The sequence below is a fragment of the Ambystoma mexicanum genome, chromosome 10 (genome assembly GCF_040938575.1).
Source record: "Ambystoma mexicanum isolate Mex_15411 chromosome 10, UKY_AmexF1_1, whole genome shotgun sequence".
NCBI classification, from domain to species: domain Eukaryota; kingdom Metazoa; phylum Chordata; class Amphibia; order Caudata; family Ambystomatidae; genus Ambystoma; species Ambystoma mexicanum.
The window spans coordinates 2,488,991-2,511,686 of NC_090932.1; the positions used below are offsets into that span (position 1 = coordinate 2,488,991).

At 47.2% G+C, this 22,696-nt stretch overlaps 1 protein-coding gene across 4 annotated transcripts in view; it reads left to right on the forward strand.

The window, feature by feature from the left end:
* LOC138491094 (E3 ubiquitin-protein ligase TRIM39-like) overlaps positions 1-22,696 on the forward strand; it is a 289,556-nt gene that overhangs the window by 177,264 nt on the left and 89,596 nt on the right. For 3 of the 4 annotated variants that reach the window (XM_069617406.1, XM_069617408.1, XM_069617407.1), the window contains exons 3-4: positions 17,245-17,307; positions 17,780-18,007. In XM_069617406.1, the coding sequence (XP_069473507.1) occupies positions 17,245-17,307; positions 17,780-18,007 (291 nt within the window). The remainder of the gene's footprint in view (positions 1-17,244; positions 17,308-17,779; positions 18,008-22,696) is intronic. The other variant, XM_069617409.1, reaches the window with a different exon arrangement.

The following is a 22,696-nucleotide window of genomic DNA, read 5'->3' on the forward strand; positions in this document are numbered from 1 at the left end:
GTAGAAATGAGGGAATGTGCAAGCCCGACCAATCCCAAAATGTCATAAAAGGTGGATCTGAGTATTCTTGTGTATGATATATGCATGTTCAATTTCTATTTTTTGTCTTTGTTTACCCTGGTTCACGCTTTCTATTTCATTGGTCCAAGTAAGGCAGATGCCCCTTTAATCCTCCCCACTACGGGAACTGCTTCTGATTTGCTTATTTCCACTAAGATAGAGGCTCCTATGGTTCTGCCCAAAGAAAGGACTCTTTATGATTGGCTTCATGACTATTATGCAAGTACTGACCTTGTAGTAGTAAAACACAAGAGAAATATGCCATGGATGCAGTGCAGAGAAATCCCAAAACACAATCCCAGATGCTTTTTTTTTCTCCATCTTGCAGCATGTATGACCAGAGGACCATTGCAGGGAAATTGACCCACTCTGTGGTGGAGATCGAAATGGTTGTTTCCATTCCAGGGTGATTACATAAATACCATATAGATTTGTATTTGTCTTTGTTTATTATTTATATTGTGCACCGGACCCTGAGGTAACTGGGAGCTGGAAAACTAGGAGTTACATACATGGAGAAAAGCAAAAACATAGGGGCAGTTAGGAGGACCAATGGTTTTATACAATAACATAAGCACAAATGCATCAGGCAATCATAAAGTGGAAGTTCATTGGAGGACCTCATTGGAGAGGCTTGTTGCTCAACCAGTTTTTTTATTCCGGATTTGAATGTCGGGAAAGAGGGTTCTTGTCTGCAAGAAAGGGGTATGGAATGACAGCGTTTGGATGCTTGGACTGGGAAGCTGGTTGCACCCGCAGGTTTTAGGGTGAAACTAGTCACTGCAAGGCAGTGAGATGGGGCAAATCTGGTGGTGTGAGAAGATTGGTGCTTACAGATTTTGTCGGACAAGTATTTGGGGGCTGTGTTCGCGAGGCACTTGTGCGTGATTACCAAGGTGCAGAGAGTGATTCTGTCACAAACTGACAGCCAGTTGGCATTGCGTCTAAGAGTTGAGATGTGGCGGGATCTGGGAGGTTAAGTGCTGCTCTCAAGGAGTTATTTTGAAGGACCTGAAGCCCGTTTAGGTTAAATTCAGAGGAGCCTAGAAAGAGTGTGTTGCAATAGTCAAATCTTTGACAATGGGAAGGCTCTGGCTAGCGTTGGGCAACTGCTGGTAGACAGGTAGGATTTACAACTGTAGATTAGCTTATTGGTGTAGGCTGTGGAGGCCGCGACAGAGCTGACATGTTTCTTGAGGGACAGTGTTGAGTCAAGATAGACCCCCAGTGTTTTTATTTCCTTAAAGACTTTGATCATGTTACAGTCAATGTCGGAAGGATGTATACCTATGGTCAAGCTTGTTCAAACGTGCCTGAGTGCCGACAATCCGGAGCACGGTCTTATCGTTAAGGCATAAACTGTTGGTAGCCATCCAGGCTTGGATTTCTAGGTAGATATTGTTCAGTAGTTTAGAGTCTTGATCATAGCAACCATTGAGGGGGGAATGAGGACTTGGGTGTCATCTGCGTAGTTAGTGTAGATGACACCCAAGTTGTCCAGGCGATCAAATAGGAGCTTCGTGAATATGTTATATAACGTGGTTGACGCGCATGAACCTTGAGGGACTCCACGAAGTGTGGGGCTTGGGTCTGCTGAGGCTGATTGAGAAAAAACTCTGGTGGTCCGATTGGAGAGGAAGGAGTTGACCCAATCAGATGCATTGGTGGAGAAGGCTGCAGCTGTGGTGAGGTGCCCAGTTAGGATTTGGTGGTCGACCAGGTCGAAGGCTGCTGACCAGTCTAGGAGCAGGAGGATCGCTAGCTTGCCTTTGTCCTTCGCCTCGTCCATTTGGATCTTCAAGTCTAGGAGAGCTGTCTCTGTTCCATGTGTCGGCCTGAAGCCAGATTGTCTGAGGCCTAATAAGTTGTTTTCCTCCAAGTGCTTCTGAATTTCCAGTTAGGCAACTTGGTCCAGCATTTTTAATAGGAAGGGGACGGTAGTAATGGGCCTGTAGTTTGTTGGGATGTTTGGGTCTAGGTTTTTTAATTTTTTTTAGAAGAGGCATAACCCACACTTCCTTGAGATTGTTGGACTTGATTGGACTTGAAGGATGAGTTTATCAATGTGGCGATGAAGGGGCCAAGTCTTTAGCGCCTTCCTTAATGATGGAAGCAGGAGAGGTCACCTTGACAATGGGAAGGTTTCAGACTTTTAATGATGTCTTCCACTTCCTTCTGTGTTACTTGGGAGAATGCGAAAGGTGTGCATTGCGGCTGACTTCTCTGGCGCAGGTTTAGGGCGATGGGAGCTTGAGAGGCTGGTCTTTTTAGATTCAATCTTACTTTGTAATAAGGTGATTTTGTCAGCTAGTGCTTGCTGGATTTTTGTGCACCATGCTGCATCCTTAGTGCAGTCCTGGGAAGGAGGTGCTGGGGATTTGAGCTCCTTTAGGATACTAAAGAGCTCTTTAGTGCTTGATTTGGCGTTGTGGATTCTGGTGTTATAAGCTTCTTTTTTAGTGGATAGGAGCGCCGCTTTATAGGTTGCAGCTGCTGACGTGAACAAGATTTTTCTTATGACTGGTGGGTGATTTGCGCCATATGGTTTCCGCCGTCCTTTTGGTATTCCTTAGGATTTTTAATTCCGGTGTGTACCACTTGTTGAGATCGGAGATTGGTTTAGCTTTTCTTAGTTTGAGGTGCAGAGGTGTCTAATGCTGATTTAAGTGTGACATTATATAGGTCGACCAGCTTGTTGGAGTCGAGGTTCTTGAACTTGGAAGCGTCCAGGATGTTGTTGATAGGCGGCCGGAGACTTATCGATTGAGAAGTTTCGGCAATTTCTGGATAGGGTGGGGGGGGCGGGGCAGGGGGGTTAGTTCCCTGGATAGAGAACGAAATGAGGTGGTGGTCCGACCAGGGACACTGGTTCATTCTGTAGAATCATGATGTAGCAGTTGAGGTCGGACACCCAGTCCAGTATTCGATCTTTGGTGTGTGTCGGTTCTGAGATTCTATGTTTGAAACCCAGTTGGGCGATGGAGTTTTCCACAGCTAGGGCGTGTGGATCGTTGGGGCCCTGTAAACCTAGGTTGAGGTCTCCCAGGAGAATGGTTTGGGATACAAGTTGGGTGTTGGTGGAGAGGAGGTTAGTAATGTCTTCATCAAAGGAACAAGTCGGGCCAGGGGGGCGGGAGATGAGATGCAGAAGTATAGTTTGGGTGGGCAAGAGTACGAGTTTAACTGACAGGAGTTCTGCAGATGGAAGGCTGGTAAGGGAGGTGGCTCTGAGGCCCAGGTGAGTTTTTGTAATGAAGGCCACTCCTCCTTTGCCTGAGTTTCTGTCAGCCCTGATAATAGTATATCCCTCTGGCAGGGCTAGGAGAGTGCTGGGCCTGCTGCCTGGTGGAGCCAAGTTTCTGTGATGACCAGGAAGTCCAGGCGGTTGGCTGTGATAAGGTCCGCAATCTCAATGGCGTGGGCTACTGATGAGTGAGCATTGATAAGTGCTCCTTTGATGGCGGTTGGCAGAGGAGCGGATATAGGTTCTCCTGTGCTCTGATTAGTCAGGGGTGGTGGGATAGTAGTTTGTGGAAAGGTTTTAATGGAGGGGTTGGGTGGTTGAGGAGGTTTGGGCGCTGCTACTGAGCCGATAGATTGGATACGTTTATTAGGTGTGGGCAGGGTGTGTTGACTGCTCAACCTTAGTAACTTTTTGGTTAGGGAAGCGAGAGCCTAATCTCATGTTTCTAATGTGGACAGGCCATGGGATAAGTGGCGTGGCAGGTGCTGCAAAACACTGTATCCATTCAAGAGGGCTGAGCGAGGGATTGGCTGCAGTCCTCGTGGGGGATTCATCTGTTAAGGTGCTTTTATTATTAGATTGGAGAGGAGGTAGGAAATTAGTTGGGGTAATGGTGTGGAATAAAGGTAGGAAGGAGGCCATGGCAAGTGTAACTGGGTGGAATGTGGCCATGGTGGTATAGAATAGGCAGATTATGGAGGATCGGGACAGTGACTAATGCTTTACGCCAGGTGATAGAACGTGCAAAGCAATAAAGTCTGGCCCAATGAATAGATGCTTCGTCAACAATATATGCAGGAGTCGGGCTGGTTAAAAATGGCAGCCTAGATACTAGTACTGTGAGGCAGGTGAAATATACACAATTAGGCAGTGAGCGAGCCTGCTACAAGGCACAGTGAACAAATACTTCCCAGATACAAATACATCAATAGTGAACACAATGGGCAGGGTCAGTAGTGGATACAGTAGGCTAGTTCAATAGTGTGCACAGTGGTCAGGATCAATAGTGGACATAGTACGCCTAGTGGTACAGTAGGCTATTTCGATAGTAGGCACACTGGGTAAAATCAGGAGAGGGCACAGTGGCTAGTTTAGTAGAGAACACAATAGGCAGGATCAGTAGTGGACACAGTAGGCAAGTTCAATAGTGAGCACAATGGGCAGGATCAATGGAAAAGGAACCTGCATGGAAGAGCAAGATGCTTGCATATCCGGAGACAGGACAGGAAGGGGTAATTGTTGCAGAAATGAAGAGACTGAACTGCCCCAATAAAACTGAAGTAGCTGGATGGCCTGTATGTTGGGAACGAACTACTGGTCGAGTGAAATCCATTAAGGGATGGAAAGAGGGTCTAATGTCACTGTACAGCTCACTTTCTGAAGGCAGAATATGTACAAGAAGTATAGGGAGTGAACGATGGATATTTGAAATCATGGGCTAATCATGCCAAACTACTGACGTAGGTAGAAGAAGAATCAGGTCCTATGATCGTCATCCCATTGGCAAATGAGACATTGAGCTTCCGGAGAGGAGAGAAGGAAGAATTTGTGTGGGAGATAACAAAGGCTGCAAAACTACAGTTGATGTCTCCAGAATGGGAGCAGGGACAGCCGTCCTGATAGATCATTATTGGGCTTGTGGGTCCAGAGCTTACATGAAGCTGCCCAAAGTCTGGGGAGGAACGTGTTCCTTGGTGCTCGTCCATGTTCCAGCGCTAGTGATTCCTCAGCGTGACCTGAACATTGGGGAATTTCAAAAAGCAGATGCCCATTTAAGAAGATCGCTCGAATTTCTCAATCGAACAAAGAGGGAGAATTATTTCTCAGCAAAATCAATTAAAGCCTTTGATGCTATCCCATATGAGCACAGGTTGTTCAGCAAGACTGCCTCAATATTCAGTTATCTTTATGCTTGGGATCCAGATGATGGCCAATGCCAAATGGTTGCAGTTTTCCAGATGGGAACTTCTGAACACCATCCGCCACCATAAATGGATTCAATGCTATCCGGGAAGAGCTGAGAGCCATACGACTAATGACCCTACAGAGCAGATATGTTCTCGACAGCATCACAGCGATGGAAGGAAGAGTTTGCTCCAAAATTGGGCCATCCTGTTGCACATTCACACCTTCTCACGAGAACGGGAACTTGACGTGGCTGACAAACCTGCACAACAAGATGGAAGAGAAGACAGAAGACTTCACTGATGATGGATGGTTCACATCCATTTTCTCATGGGTCCCACAGTGGATGGCGAACATCTTCAAGTTTCTTGGAGCAATATTGGTGATGGTGATGTTTGGATTCTGTGTGATCAGGATAATAATTACACAGTGCAAGAAGACAGCAAAGAAGGCGGTAGGAATGAAGATCATGATCGATGTCGAATCCGGGTTTAGACCCAAGGAGTTGAAAGGTGAAGATGTTAGAAAATACATAGAGGCCAGCATCGTAGCACCTGCGGGAACCAAGTTTCTGTATCTGAAGAATCAAAAGAAGTATGTGGGATGATGGATCTATTGTAATCCAAATGGACATTGCAGTTCCATGACCTGGAGTGTTGATAAACATGTAGAATCAGCAGGATCCCTGAAAGGAGTAATGAAGATTTGGACCCTGAAGAAGCACTTCAAGAAAAGAAATCAAGAGGCAGAGATTAATGAAGATGTAGTTGGTGAATCAACCAGAGGGGGGAGTGTAGACGAGCAGCCAACTGCCTCTGCAGGAAGTCCCACCCCCCTACTACCTGTATGCTGGAAGCCTGAAATAATGCCATGTTTGACACCAGCAGTTGTGACTATTTTGCATCGAGTCTTCGAGAAAAGGTGTCCACTAAGAAAACCCTATCCGATGTATCCTCGAAGAGATGACAAAAAGGATATGAAGAAGAGAGGGAGAAGTTGATGACGTCACAAACGAGCGTGATGCACTGAGAAGACTGGCTGATGAAGAGAATGTATGGACCTTATAGAAACTGATGAAGTAAAAAATTGAGTAAACTTTCATGTGCAAAACGATTGCACGTGTGAAAACCACTGAAGAAAATTCAAGCCGTTTAATTATTGTACAGATGCAGCAACGCAAGTAGAATAAGTGATCATAGAAGCCGGCTATACATAGTGAATAGACTGCAGGTGAAGCTGCCATTATATAGGAGCTGAACATCAGTGTCACAATTTTAGTAAGTTCAGACCACGAAGAGAAGGACTGAAGACTGTCACAGCAAAGAATTAGCTAGGAGCATGGTAGAAGCAAGAAGGACTGTCTGGCCTGGTGTCCAGACTGAAGGCAGCCAAGAACTGGTTACCTATCCTCAACGAACAGTGAACGTGAGAAGTTGAATCCTCCCTCGTTAAGGTGCAAAGAAAGAACACCATGAGTGCCAAGTTTATTAATTCGAGACCATTAAATGCTATAAAATGGGCCGAATTGCGGTCTCCTGTCACGTGATGTAAGGATGGGAATAGAGTTGGGCACGCAGTCCAGAACTTTGATAAGCATGTGCTCACACTCCCCTATATTCCCACAGAAGAGAATATATTGCAAGGCCAAGTTCAAAGACAGTCTGCATGGCAGAAGGCATGGGTGATGAGAGATGATGGGCTCATTGGGTGGGGAGGTACAGTTCAGTCTACCCCCTGGCACCTGGGTCTGAGCTCACATGCTGCTAAGTGAACCGAATGTTCCAGAAGGGCACGAGCATGCCAACCTATTGTGGGGGGGGCATATAACTAAGGGCCTTATAGTTTGAGAGCCAATGGAGTACTGTTTCTAATAACTGATGAAGATGACTTGCACTAGGGATGGGCATGAGTTGTCCACCTGACTGTATAGTCCCAACCACAACCCGACCACTTATGGAAAGTGTACTTGGATGTTCCCCTTGATCCAACCACAATCCCTTGTAGGTTTTTCTTATTTTCCACGTAGTATGACATCACGTATGACAAGTCTTTGCTATACAAGTATTGTTTTTTTATGAAATGCTTTGAGAGAATGTTGTGTGACGTCCGTTGATGTCTGTTGTAACTCCCTGTTTTAGATAATTGATATTAAAACAGTAAAACCTTGCCGTCTTCCTGAGTTGGTCTGATTATTGGAGTACAGAGTCGTTCTGTTTCCCATCCACCTGCATGACACGCTACCTAAATTAAGGCCCCATGGTCAGCGTATCTCCACATAGCGGACACTTCTTCGGGGTCTGTAGGTAGTTCTCCTGTCAGGTGACCACAGCGATCTCTTGGACGGCTGACGGCCACCCTCGCCGTCTGCGGGCGGTATCTTCTGTGTTGGCGGCTTTATCTCCTGTCTTCTGGTCGGTAGTTGGATGGCATCTGCTGCACCTTGGGGAGGTAGCCTGGACAGTGGGACCCGGGGCGTTTCTGCAGACCGCCCTGAAATGTTTGTCTCACCCGCATGCTGCGCACTTCTGGCCAATTGCCGAGCACGTGTCCTCATGGGGGAATTCATAGTCGCACCTGTAGCATGACTTCGCTCACTGGCTGGGTTTGTCGGGTATGGTCGGCGTTAGTTTCTTGATGACCTCCTGGTCTCTAGTGTCTGACGAGATCTTCACTCATCCCAGTCCAACCACTTGCTGCCTAACTGCTGAGGCGGTGCGGGCCATCGTTGAGTATCGATTTAAAAGCACAGTACTTCATGCAAATGCGGAGCTGCATGACCTAGTTGTCCATAGATTTCCCCCCTCTACTGCATCGTTGTATGAAAGATATGCCTCTCGTAGTCCATGTTAGTGTGAGGTGTAAAATAAGTGTCTAGTGCTTCTCAAAATTCCTGGGTCAACGCCTTTTCCTCATCAACCAGTTCGTAGAGGATGTAGAGGATGTCTCTCCCGGCAGCCCCCACTGCTAGGGTAAGTATATTCTTCTTCCTTTCTTCAACCATGAGGCCCAACGCCCCATGTACACCATAAGTTCCTTAATCCATTGAGGCCCCAGGTTACCAGTGTCTCGAAGTGTCTCTAAGGCCGAACACCTGGGGTAGCTGCCACAGGCTGGTGTCATTTTGGCCAAGTGGAAAAGTTTCAGACAGTCTTGCCGGCACAGTTGCCGGAATGTCTTCTGGCTGGCAGTGTGCACCTCCCTGTACTTTGGAGTGTGTGCCAGTGCTGTAGGCAGGGTGTCTGTTGCTTCACCATTGTCTCTGTGGAAAGGGGGGGGCTTCATGGGCACCTTCTTGCCCCTTGATGTCGGGCTTCACAACTGAAGGCGCTGTTCCTTGATGCTGCGCATGCCGTCACTTTAGGCGTGTAAGGCCCTTGAAGAAAATGAGGCCTCATAAATCACTATACCACTGACTCACTACCATGGCCTGGGCTAGAACTGCATGATGTGGGCCTCTTGAACTCATGAGCCACTGTATTGGGTGTAATTACCGCCGCTCCCTTGGGTTCGCATGAGCAGCAGAGGCGGGCCACGCCACCCGCTCCGAGCAACGAGCTGCATTCTGGAGGACAACGCCGAGTCAGTTATCTTCGTCACCAGTGTCAACTGGGAGGACCGGGACTGCCACTCAAGAGACTTGTAGCCGCATCAGCATTCACATGCAGTGCGGTAAATGAGGAAGCCCACATGGTAGCACTGGTCTCAACTCCTTTATTAACATAACTGCCCTCTTCCCTGAAACCTCATCACTTCCCTTTCCCTAGTCTCACCCCCGCCCTAACCCCGACTTCCACAGAACGATGTGCACGGAACCTAATCCGAACTGTTAGTTGCCAATGCTTATTTTTCATTCTTTCCAGACAGTTTTTACTTTTCCTCTAAAGCATGGCTTTATTGTGCACATCTGATAAAGGTTACTGATTTGCACCTGATCAGAAATCCGTATATTTTCCTTCAAATGGATTGTGTCCTCCACTGTATTCCTCATCTTTGGCATGTAATGTCCAGCTTCAGCTGCTTCGGAAAACTTTTTTGGCAGTGGGTGCTGTACGTTGATGGCGTTGAGTCGATGTCCCTTGAGGGCCTCTGTCAAGGGTGATGACATCGAAGGGCAAATATAGCACGCGCAGCGCCTGTTGGCCTCAGTTCCGTTTTTCTGCGACAGCGTTTGCTTCGATTAAGAAATTCGGCGTGCCTCATTTTGTGACGGTTTGTTACAAGATTCTTCGAATATAATGTCTGCATCTTTGATTCCATCGACACCGAAGTCCAACTTCAAAAAAGGCCGGGACTGGGTCTAAGATGTCTCTTATTGACCTGCACTGTATCTGCTTGTGGTGTCTCGGGGAGAACCATGATACGTCCAGTTGTTCCAAGTGTCAATCCATGACCGGATAAGGCCTTGAGGGGAACAGAAGGGGAAACTTGAGGTAGGAAAAATCCCCAAATCCCCCAAGCCTGGACCGACGAGGCATTCGACAGACAAGTCAAGGGGCGACTCTCCTAAGAGGAAGAATGCCAAGCGTTCAAGGATGAGGAGTGGCTCCCACCACTCTTCTTCGAAGAGAAGGCACCAGAGGTTGCTTTTGTTGACTTCTTTGTCTAATGTTTCCCCCGATAGGGTAGCTTGCCCTATGAAAAAATCCACCCCAGCTGATTGGTAAGCTTTTCAATCGTAAACGTTAAACATTTTCGAAAAGCAAAGCCATGCCCCTACCGAGCCTTCGAAGGAAGCCGATAAGAATAGGTCTCACCTGAGATCCTGTGCGCCCTTGAGCCCGAGAAAACGGCCTGATAAGCATCAGGAGCCCTCGAGGCCTTCATCTGATGAGCACAAGAAAGAAAAGTCAAGGTCCTCGACGCCATTGAGACCTTCGACGCCAGCTGCGCCACGTACGCCGGCTGTTCCATTGAAGTCAAGCGTCCCTCCTCTGTCAGCGCCAATAAAGAAACCTTTGACTTCGTCAAAGCCTACAACTTCCAAACCTGAAAAGGTGTATGGTCCTCTTCCCAAATCACTCACTTCAATTTTTGAAGAAGAGGAACACTCTGAGGAAGATGCTCCTTTTGGGTTATAATACGGTACACCCAATGTACCAGAGTGTTTCATATCGGACGAGTCCAGAATTAAAGACTTGTATGATAATTTACAGTCTGCAAGTGGAGTAGATACTTCACCCGAACTAGAGTTTGGAAGACCTGAGCCTGGTGAACATGCTATCATACAGGCATCTCATGACGGAAGTAGTACAGTACATGGGGGGGGGGGGGAGTAGGCCACCACTCCCTTAAGAACAAGATGATCGCACTGATATTTTGGATAAGGGTCCTCAGACTTACCCTGTTTTACCTTTTTCATGTGGCATTACAAAAAAGGGTGGCTAGAAACTGAGAAACTCCAGAAGCCAATCCAGCAGTTAATAGGAATCTGACAAAAAAATACTGCCCCTCCAGTAGCGACCCTCTCTACCTGTTGAAACGTCCCACTCTGGAGAGTCTAGGGGTGCAGGCGGCAACAGCTACTTCAAAACAAGCAGCATACCCTACCATCCCTCCTGATGGGGATGACAAGCGTGTAGATGGATGGGCAAGAAAGGTATTTTCTGCAGGGAGCATGGCACTGAAATCTGCCAACTCCACTTGTGCCCTTGCAAAACTTTTGTATACTCTGTGGGATTGCATCTCTATGGCGGCAGAGCACATTTCTGAAGGGGAAGAAAGGTATGGCTTCTTAGCTATTAAGGACGGCAAGGAAGCTAATTTCGAATCCCTTCAATCGGGATTGGATAATGCGGATAGCATCACCAGATCCACCGCTACCAGCACTGTTCTGCGCAGATTTGCCTGGTTGAGGAAGTCTGGTTTTGCACCGGTTGTGTAATCTAGGCTTTTCCACATGCCTTTTGACGGGTCTCATCTTTTTGGCAGCAGGGCTGAAGAGAGCCTTGAAGTTGCAGACCTTGAAGGTGGCAGCCAAATCTGTAGTCACCGCTGTTGCGCAACCTCAGCCTTTTCATCCTAGTGGACAACCTTAGAGGGGAAGATCTTTTCCCTACTACCCAGTTGGAAGGGCGAGAGGAATGGCCAGTCAAAGAGGCCAGAGAAGATTTTCTCGTAGTGGACAAGGGAGAGGTGCTAAGCCTGCTCAAGCAGCAGCCGCCACAAAACCACTCTGAGGTCTTGAGTCACAGTTCACCAGTGGGGGGCAGACTGTCTCTGCATCTGGTAGAATGGCGAAACATTACTTCCGATGCTTGGGCTTTGGAAACCATAGCCCACGGTTACTGCCATCCTTTTTATAAGAAGACCTCCGAACAATCCACTGCGGAACTGCTCTTTGAGGATTGCGGATCCGATCCTTGTGCAGGAAATGTTAACCCTGCTAGAGAAAGGTGCTATAGAACCAGTACCTGTAGCGGAGAGGAACAAGGGATGGTACTCCCCATATTTTCTGATTCCCAAAAGGACGGAGGACTGAGACCCCTCTTGGACTTGAGATACTTGAACAAGTTCCTCAGGAATGACAAGTTCAAGATGGTCATACTTTCTCGGATCCTTCAGGCCCTCCAACTCCAGGATTGAATGTTCTCATTGGACCTTCAGGATGCTTATTTTCATGTGCCTATCGATCTAAAGGACAGAAAAAAACAGAGGTTCGCATTGTGCGGTTCTCCTCAGTTTCGAGTTCTGCCTTTCGGGCTGACCTCCGCCACAATGGTTTTCACCAGACTGATGGCGGTAGTGACAGGGAATCTCAGGAGAGGCGGGGATTCATGTCTATCCTTACCTGGACAATTGGCTGATCAGGGCGTGTTCTCCTGAACAAGTCTCAGATCATCTCAGTCACCAGCTATACAGAGCTGTAAAGTCCTCTTTTTAGGGGCTGTGTGGGTGAGGACGAAACAATGCAAAATATACAAAATCCACAAGGACAGCTTCCTTCCTTCACGTACTGTGTCAGTGCTTGGACCCACCTGACACTTTTACCTACACCAGCTTAACATATAATCAGGTAGACCTCCATGGATTTTCCAAAAATACACATTTTATTATTTATAAAACAAATTCATCAACAAAATCAAGTGCTTAAAAATAAACATGTTCTTCATTGTTCTAGAGCTTATATCTAAAAGCTACACACAAACTCGGTGTATCCTGCTTATGTGTGCGTATGACAAAAAAAGAAACAACCTCATTGTTTCTTTCTCATTTGTCTACTTAACAGACAACTCATTCCCTCTACTACCAAGGCTATACCTAAGGACCTCTCTTGTTATCGAGAGGAACAAAATGTTGCAACACTTCATATGTGTTTCTAGTACCAATATCAACTGATTATTATGCAATTCAAATTAATTGGTGCTGTCTTCAGGGCACTTGTTATTTTTTCATCACGTAGTAGTTTTCAACGTGTGGCATCAGAGGCCTGTTGTCTCCCAACCAGATCTATAATTAAAAAACAATATAAAACCATATTACTACCGTGTGGGTGCTCTTTGTGTAATGTCCGGCATATATGGGTACACATTTTGACTTAAACTCTATTTATTTCTAACGGAAGGACTGCAATGAATGTAAAACATACAATTACTTCAGAAACATCATTCTGCTGGAATGAAACCAGTCACAAGAGGAAGCTAATACTACTCCTGTCTTTCATTATTTGGTCGCACATCACAAGGATATTCTATTTGGTATTGCAAGCCTCCATTCATTATACCAGTGACTTATACTTGCAATTCAGAGACCACTGTCGTGAATGACAGCAAATCTCTACACATTTATCATGCCCCTTTCTCTGTATTGAGTAGATCTATGTGGCACACTTATATCGTTACCTCTCATACCTTCATATGGAGGACATAGGCGTGAACCATAGAAGTTTCGTCCCCCTGGAATCTCGTCGTAACAGCCCTTCGTGCTCTCTGTTGTTCCTTCTTGATTGCTACATTTAAACCCAGACATTCGGGCATTAGCCACTCCCTTTTATTTTATACGAATAACCCCTCGCATTACAACAGTGGTGTGATAGACTTACCAACTTGTTGTTCGCTACTAATTCACATCTGGTTGTTTGCCTTCTGAGCTGTTCGTAATCTCACAAGGGACTCCGAGTCCACAAACACTGCTTTCACCACGGACCAATCCCTAATCAAAACGAGAAGAGGGGAGGCCGGGGATCAGAAATAACCCTTAGTGTAGTTGTGAGTTAATAGCTCTTTTTTGAATTCAGTGGCTCCACGCATTGATTTCCTCCGCGGCGTGTGTACGTCGTCCCGGCTCACACTGTGTAACTGTTGAAATCCTTGCCGCAGCGTTCGTCTCGGATGCCAACAAACACTGATCGAATCCCGATCACGTGATGCATCACGCCATTTAACGGCGTGATGACGCTTGTGGGTGTGACTCCCTAGTGTATGGCTACATCAACGAAGTCGAGCTTTACTGAACGACGCCCAAACAGTGTCGCCATCTTGGGGAAGGCATATATTAGATGAACTGACATCCTGCCTTTACATACCCACGAGGTATATCTTATCAACCCAAATAATGGGTTTCACTTATCTTTCACTGAGAGCCAGCTTGGTTGTTAAAACCACGTCCCAGATGAATTAGACGGATATTTTATAAAAGATTATTCATGCACAAATGTTTGGTGCAGACTCCTGATGGAATAGGCAGAACCCTTGTCGGACTACCTACTACCACTTGGCCAATGAAAATTACTCAGACCAAATGTCCAATCTGCCATTATGCAAGATAACTGTATGATAGCAGAATTACCTATGATGGATGAACAATCCCCATTCAATTGAAACATTTAGACCCTCTTTCACCGTATTCAAGGTATAAATCCATTTTTGTTCAATCTTAATTTCAGGTCTCCTCCCTGAAATTAAGAAAGATTGAACAAAAATGGATTTATACCCTGAATACGGTGAAAGAGGGTCTAAATGTTTCTTTTTAAGCACTTGATTTTGTTGATGAATTTGTTTTTATACATAATAAAATGTGTATTTTTGGAAAATTCATGGAGGTCTACCTGATTATATGTTAAGCTGGTGTAGGTAAAAGTATCAGGTGGGTAATCTCAGTCACCTGCAACTCTCTTCAGACTGGGCTTCTCCCTCAATTACAAGAAGTCCCACATGACACCTTCTCAACAGCTCCAATACATCAGAGCTGTGCTAGACACATCCTTGGGAAAGAGCTCACCACCCAAGGTGAGGGCTCAAGACATTGTTCAAATGGTTAAATTTCAGAGTGCCCAGAGTCTTCCGGCCTTCGATTTCTTGAAGTTGCTTGGCCTCCTGGCATCATGCATTTTTCTGGTGCCAGAGGCCCGCCTGTGAATGAGATCCCTTCAATGCGCTCTAAGAACACAATGGTCCCAGTTCTTAGGAAAGATGTCGGACCGACTTCAGATTCCAAACAGGGTCTCACAGGATCTTCTGTGGTGGGCTTGCGAGAAAAATATTACTAAAGGGAGAACCCTTTTGGCAACCATGGCCGGAGATTACAGTAGTGTCGGACGCCTCACTCGTGGGGTGGGGAGCCCATGCCAACGATCTGACAGTCAGCGGTCGCTGGTCACCATCGGAGTCCAAACTACACATCAACCTTTTGGAGTTGAGGGCATTCAGGCTAGCGTTGAAGGCCTTTCTGCCCTCTGTACTGGGAAGGAATGTCCAGATAATGACGGACAACACAGTGGCCATGTACTACCTCAACAAGCGCGGAGGTGTACTGTCACTACGGCTGTGCAGAGCAATTCAGGAAGGAATCTCCCTATGGGCAGTTCACCTAGCCAGAGATGAGAATACGGCAGTGGATGCTCTGAGCAGGCGGAGCACAGTTTCCCATGAGTGGGAACTAGCTCAGGAAGTCCTTCAAGAGATATTCAACCTTTGTGGAACCGCTCAAGTGGATCTGTTTGCGACCGAGTTCGACCGAATGTACAAAAGGTATTGCTCCAGGAGACTTGTTGGTGGTGGACTGGGAGTTTCCACTCCTGTACGCGTTTCCTCCAGTCCCTGTCATTCCTCATGTAATCAGGAGGTTGAGAAAGTTCGGGAAATGCATGATCCTAATTGCCCCGGATTGGGCCAGGAGAACGTGGTACCCAGACCTTCTGGACATGTCCAGCTGTCCTCCAATACGTCTTCCACAAAGAGGACCTTCTCTCGTGAGAGGAGGGTCTGGTTCTCCATCCAGAGGTCACCACACTCAACCTTCACGCTTGGTTTCTGAAAGGCTGAGATATAAGAATTGGGACCTCCCGGATGACGGTATGGAGGTGTTGCTTTGGCTAGAAGACCAGCAACAAAATCTTTGTACCGTTGCCATTGGAACAAGTTCTGCAACTGGTGCAAGGAAAAGAATGTAGATCCTTTTGTGTAAAACGCCAGATGTTTTATCCTTCCTTCTATCCTTAGCCAATTTGGGGCTCCAGATTGGTACCATTAAAGGATATTTGGCGGCACTGTCATTTTTAAGCACTTGTCAGAGGAATGTTCCTATTTCAAAATCCCACTATTGACTCAATTTTTGAAAGGGCTTTCTAATGTGTACCCTCCATCTCCTTTCCAGGTTCTGGTTTGGGACCTAAGTCTGGTTTTAAAGTTCCTAATGTGTGCACCCTTTGAACCCCTGCACACATGTCCTCTAAACTTATTAACCTTTTAAAACCATTTTATTGGTAGCTCTCACATCAGCCTGCAGAGTGAGAGAGTTGCAGGCACTGTCAGCCAAGCCACCTTTTACCATCTTCCAAAAGGACAAAGTTGTCTTGAAGGTCAAACCTTCGTTTTTGCCCAAAATCATTTCGGATTTTCATTTGAGCCAGAAAATTGTTCTGCCTTCCTTTTATCCTCCGCCTCACTCTGGTAAGGAGGAGGTAAGACTTCATAGGTTAGACCTCAGAAGAGCGCTAAGCTTTTACATTTCAAGAACATCCAAAATACGGTTTGATGATCAGCTATTCATAGGTTATACAAGACACAAACTAGGTCAGGCTGTTACCAAACAGACCTTATCTTGGTCAATTTCTGAGTCTGGCAGGGAAAGACACTCCTAAAGTTTTGCAAGCTCATTCCACCAGGGGCATGGCTACATCTACAGCCCTTCAAGGGGTGTTCCTATTAGAAACATCTGTGAAGCGGCAACATGGTCTCCATCCACATGTTTACAAAACATAAATGCCTGGATTCTTCCCATGGTCAGGGTGGGGATTTTGTCCAGACAGTTCTCTGCTCTGCCCATGAAAATGTATAGACTGTCATTCTACTACACCCTTCAAACATAATACTACTTTGGAAGTCTGTCAAAGATGAGAAATACGTTGGAGGACACAATCCATTCGAAGAGCAAGTTACTTACCCCTGGTAACATTCTTTCGACTGGATGTTCCTCCAACGTATTCCTCATTGCCTTCCCAACCTACCCCTCAGTAGAATTTCCCATGCTATTACAGCTTCCGTTCTATCAAGGCTGAGTACGGTTTGTCCTGTGTTTACGGGTATCTCTGCTGCAAGGGGAGGGAAAAACAGAACTGAGGCCAACAGGCACTGCGTGTGCTATATATATATATGCCCTTCGATGACATCACCCTCGACAGAGGGACATCGACTCAATGCCATCGACTCACAGCGCCCTCTGCCGAAGTTTTCCGAAGCAGCTGAAGCTGGACATTACATTTCAAAGATGAGGAATACGTTGGAGGAACATCCAGTCGAAAGAACGTTACCAGGGGTAAGTAACTTGTTCTTCTCATTCTGGATTCCGGATCTGTGGTGGTCTCTTCTTTCTGTAAGTCTTCAAGGAAAGGTGTCTCAGTACAGCTGGCATTCTTTGGCTGACTTCGTCATCTTGTTGGGGTCACATGTTTCTGTGCATTTTGTTCCTTGGTTCCTAGTCCCTCTTGGACTCTGATCTCAGTAGGTTCATGCTTCTATGCTCTTGTTTATTTGGGATATGTGTGAATCCTGATGCTGTTCCTTTCTCTTTTTTTCATCTGGTTTGTGGCTCTGCTCTAGACTCTCCCTGTGATTGGCTGGAACTCTTGCCTCTTCGCCCCATGTCTTTGGGTGTTGAGTAAGGTACGATTGGCGTTTCTGACCCTGGTGGCCTCTCTTAGATCTCTGAATACCGGATTTGAAGGGCAATGCTGCAGACGTACAATTGGCATATGTGCTTCATGTTGGGTTTGTCTTGTTTCTAAGCATTGTGATTTCACCATTACCCACCCGTAGTAAGTCATGTCTTGCAGGGCGTTGTCCTGGTCTCAAGGTGAGCATCTGCTATTGTGCTCTCGCCTAGGTTAACTTGCCATAGATCCTGGCTTTCTCTGCAACCCCCCTGTTTTCAAGCAGTCTTGGAGGCCAGAGTGTTCTTAATCCCAAGAAAACTAAACTATGCATCCTATAGCTAATTTATTCCGCCGAGTATGCCTGAGTGCCACATGGTAACATAAAAAATCCTGCCCAGTGGGAATCTGGTATTCCACCTACGGAGAGTTGACTGGAAACCTCCAGAAGTCTAAACTGCTTACATCTTCTTTCATCCCAACAGGGCAAATTGCAAACTGAAAAAAAGAAAATGATGGCTGAGTCAGAGCGACTGCAGCAGTTCCTGAAAGTAGAAGACGAGATCCTGTTCATGAAAGTGAGGAGTGGCAAGAAAAGTACGATAGCCGAGAACTCACATTTTGCCAGACGGTCGGGTCAAATTTTCTCTCTCAGTTGGCTGACAACAGAGCTCACAAAGAAGTGTGAGCAGCCAGCAGCAGTGTTTCTAAAGGTAAGACTCTGAACATTTGTGTTTATATAATGCTGGTGTGCATTGTTTTTCTGACCATACTTGACATATGGGCCAGAGGTACCCGGATGTGCACGTGCATGCTCACGTGCGAGTCCCCTCCCGATTCAAGATGTTGGGCTCGGGGTTGGAAACTGCCCCCTCAGCCCCATCCCACCAGCTACACATTGTTCCTTTACTTCATTTCCCCGTTCATCCTCAGTTAAAGAGTTGGCAGTTTGATCATTGTCCTGATTATTTAGTATAAATTCAATCAACGCTGAGAAAATGCGTGACTTCAGCTCTGCTCTTATTATGTAGGTTGATCTTCAGATGGGTTCAGAACCCGGACGCAGGAGCCATCGCAAAGATGTGGCTCAAGCACAGTCCAATGGGCCGTAGTCTTCTGGCAGGTTCAGATTGTGCCCGTGACCTTCAGGTTGTTGTGTGCACTGACCTCCGTCCCCTTTCTGACTCCTGTGACCCATCGTTTTCTATTGGGGCTATTGTCACATGGTCGTCTGGCTTATGTCAAGCTCATCGTCATCCACCTTTCAGGTTGCAGCTAATTTGCTTCCAAGGAAAGTGGGTGAGGTCAGTAAATCAAGGTTCTTGTTCTAAGCAAGCTGTTGACCGCTCTACCAAACTGCCTTTAATACTTAATCTCGTGTGTGTGTGTGTGCCTGCCCTTTTAAGGGCGCACACACGACAGAGTGACGCAACTCTGCCGTGTGTGCACGTAATAAACCGGGCGTGCCACGGATCGCCAGTGCGACCGTGAAGCCCGGACAGCGAACACTGTGACGCGTGTGTTCTGTATGCTGTATGCTGGGGGGGGCCCTCACAGGGCCATAGGGGGGCACACCGGCAGCAGTAAACAGTGGCAACAAAGATGTGCAGTCGAGCCGACGCTTGAATCCGCAGGGCTGAGGCAGTGAGATTTCTTGGGGGGCATTTTCTCTGGATTTCCATGCCGCAGAGTCGGCGAGTTCCAAACGGATGACCGCCATTTTGTCTGCACGTGGTGGTGAGGGTTGCGGCTCCCGTTGGGAGTGCTTGTGCTTCTCCCACATTAATTTTTGGACCCTCCTCATGTTGCTGAAACAGTTTGGAGTGTTTTGGACGCTATTTACCTTCAGAATTGCGGTGAGCAGAGGGGTGAGGCCAACAGAGAAAAAAGAAATCTTTGTTCAATCCAGCTCGATTTTTGAGAACTTTGGCCTGCGCGCTTGGGATGATATTGCATATTCCTGGCTGTTTGGATACTAGTGGAGGGGCAATCACTACAGCAAGCCTGAGGGTGGAGTGTTGGCTCATAGGCGCTCAATTTTACGGTGTATTCTGCCTGGAGGAGGGCCATCGTGAGTTGTGGCCCCAGCTTCCACGTGTGGTGCTCGTGCGCGCACCTCCATGGGTGACCAGGAAGATGGTCCAGGAGCCCAGACACCGGCAGGTCCATCAGCCCCAGTGGGTGCACCTGCGCCAAGACATCAAGCGGCACTTAAACCGATGCCTGAGTTTGACATTTCAGAGGCCCCATCAAGCCTTGTTCTGGGGTGAAGGCTCTGGATAGACTGGCTGGACATGTACTTCCGGGCCACAGGTGAGACAGATGAGGATAGCAAAGTGGCCACGCTTCTATACTAGTCAGGACCAGCAGTGCACAAAATCTTTCAATCCTTGCAGCCAGTGGATGCATCGTACACAGCAGCCAAGAACGCGCTGCGCGAGTACTTCATGCCATTAGTCAAGGTGGACTAGAGCGTTAGTCATGTGTAGCGCCAGACAGAAAGAGGAGTCTCTCGACATGTTCTAGGGCCGTCTGTGCCTGATGTGGATGTCGTGTGCCTGGGAAAACCCACAGACCATGGTCAGGAACCAGCTCGTACAGGGCTGTTCGTCTGGCAAGCTGAGCAGGCAGGTGCTGTGGGAACCAGGAATCGCGCTGCCCCGCATACTGGAGCTAAGCCAGTGCCATGAGATGTCTGAAGTGAGGGCGTCGAAAATGGATGAGGCCATTTGGCCTGGGAAGACTGTGGAGATGTGTCGTGGGCCGAGGTCAAGGAGAGGTGCCCAACGACCAAGTGGTGACCAGCCTGACCGAGGAGGCAGGTCTCTGGGGAACATGTCTGGACGCTGTGGCACGCTCTATCACTATGCCCGGATATGCAGGGCACCATTACGAGTCGTGGTGCAGAGGGGGCCGGTAAGGGCAGGCTTCTTTAGACGACCTCGCCCTGTTAGGGAGAATTCTTATTTATGGCTAATTTCCCTTACCTAGTGAGTCCCTCAGCAGCTTTGCTGGATTTCTGGGGTTTATTCTTTCCACCTGGTAAGAGTGTGAGCCTTTTTTCCCACTCTTACAGTGTATTTGTTGTGTATGTTGTACTTTTTGTGCTCATGGGCTATCGAGTATCACCAACTCCCTAGGCATCATCTTTTTACTTGTGTCACACAGCACCTTTAGTGCAGTGACACAGGGATGTATTTTAGACTTCCCTTGTGAACTCCATTTCTGGGGATGACTACTGTCCCCCAGGCACATGTAAAGTCACCATTGGCTTTACTAGTCCGTTTTAAAATACAGATCCAGCACAAGCCATCTTACAATGGAGTTCTGGAGGGGAATATCTTTCCCCTGTCCGTCTGTAACTCGTGTTGGAAAGGTCTTTCTTGTTGTTTGCTTTTCGCGCCAAACCAGGTTTGGTTTCCTTATTCGCCGTCCTTTGGCGAGCTTCTGCAAAGAAGCCCTCCTTTGGCGTCTGGGTGTCTAGGTGGGCTGAATGTGAGGGAGGGGTTTAGTAACCCCCTAGACAGGGTCTGCTTGTAGACCCAAGTCGCACTTTGTGTCGATTGGCTGAGGTGGTTGTCTGGGCTGGACAACCCCCTTGCTGTGTGATTGACAGCCAGGCTGTGTGAATGGGGGATTTTGGCATAAAAGGCAGGACTCTTGAGCTGGAAGTCAGTCGCCACTGGAACTACAAAAACTGAAGAGAAGTGGAGAAGAAGACGGCTGCTGCAACTCCTGGATCCCGGTGAAGCCCTGCTGCAGTCTTGAGCTCTCTACCCCATCAACGACAGAGAAGATCCAGTCTGGAGTCTTCTTCCCTTGAGCCTGGTGGGATCAACCAGCTCGCCTTCCACAGCCAGAGAATCCTCTTCTGGGTCAAAATCGCTGCACTGAGCTGTAGTGGTCCAGATAGCCATCTCCCGTTTTTAAGAAGCGCACCTTTTATTCATCGTTGCTTTGCTGCTGCTGGCTTCATCCGTGGGTAGTGCAGATCGCTCCAGACGTCGTCCTTCTTTTCCCCATGATTGAAGCTTCAGGAACCATGAGTCTGCAGGAACTACCAGGAACAACTGCCGTAGCACCAGCTTTCTTCATCCGAATAAGGTACTGTGTCCATTTGGTCGTTCTCCGTCCGACGGTGAGGAGTCTGGGTGAACCCTTTTACTTTCCGAAGGCTTGTCCTTGCTTCCTTCATCTTATAACTTTTGCTTCCCGTTGACAATATCGAGTACTCCTGGCAACTTTAATCTTGAACTATTCTAACCGTGTGATCCTCGACAACAGAGCCCCTGCTCCATTTGACACTGGCGCAGGCCTATTGACTTTTATCTGCCTCTTAGAAAACGTCCTCTGATTCTATTGCCTTGACAAAAGTATTGCCTATGATTTGTATCCACTATTCCCTTGTTTTAATTCTATGTGCTAAGTGTGTTTGACTTCGGATGCATTTCTTCTCGCGTGTACGCTTTATTTTCGTAAGACCGAACTGTCATTACTGTCAAAAAGTGATTGCGTATTAACCCACGGTAACGTCTTTTTTTCGAAACACTGGTCTGTCAAATCCTAATGTACTTGTCTTGAATTGACCTGAACAAGAGGTTTAAAAATAAACGTACTTATATTTTTTAACCAAAAACCTTGAGTCAGTGTTTGCTTGAGTCACAGTAATTGTAGTCCTTTGTGTAATCCCTATTACTGCTCATTTGCTCTTGAGATAAGTCTGGCTGCTCAGCCATCGCTACCACTTTACTGTGTAGTACAGGCTTGTACCAAAGGTGAAATTGTACTATCACTTGTAGTCGTAATTGTATGTAGTTTTCCCTAAGGGTACTGCATATGATTCTGCCTAACCCGCCCGCCGAACATCTCCCAGGTAGATCAAGGGGAAGATGGCCTGATTAACGAAGAGGATGAGGAGGAAAATATCTTCTTTATATCTAGCATCAGTGCACTGTGCACCACCACCAGGAGGCAGCCACACTTTCTCGTACAGGTCAATGAATTGACGGTATATGTGCTGGTGGACACGGGGGCATTAGTGAATGTGATGGCTAGGGTGCACTATGATGACATGGTGGTGCCGCCCACGATGCAGAAGCAGAGGGCGCGGATATTCACGTTTGGCGGTGAGCAGCCCATTCCATTGGCCTGATCGTTTGTGGTGAAACTCTAACCTGGAGGGACATCTATCAAAGCTCGGCTCTGTGACGTGTGTTAGCAGCAACACTCTCCTGAACTGTACAGAGGCATTGGGCATCGTAAGCTACGCATATGCAGTGTACATGGAGGACCTGCAGGGACTTCTCACAAGTACAGCCAGCTTTTTGAGGGGATAGGCTGCATGGCCGTCGAACCTGTGAGGCGGCAAATCTAGTCCATACAGCTGATTGCTCTCAAGCTCC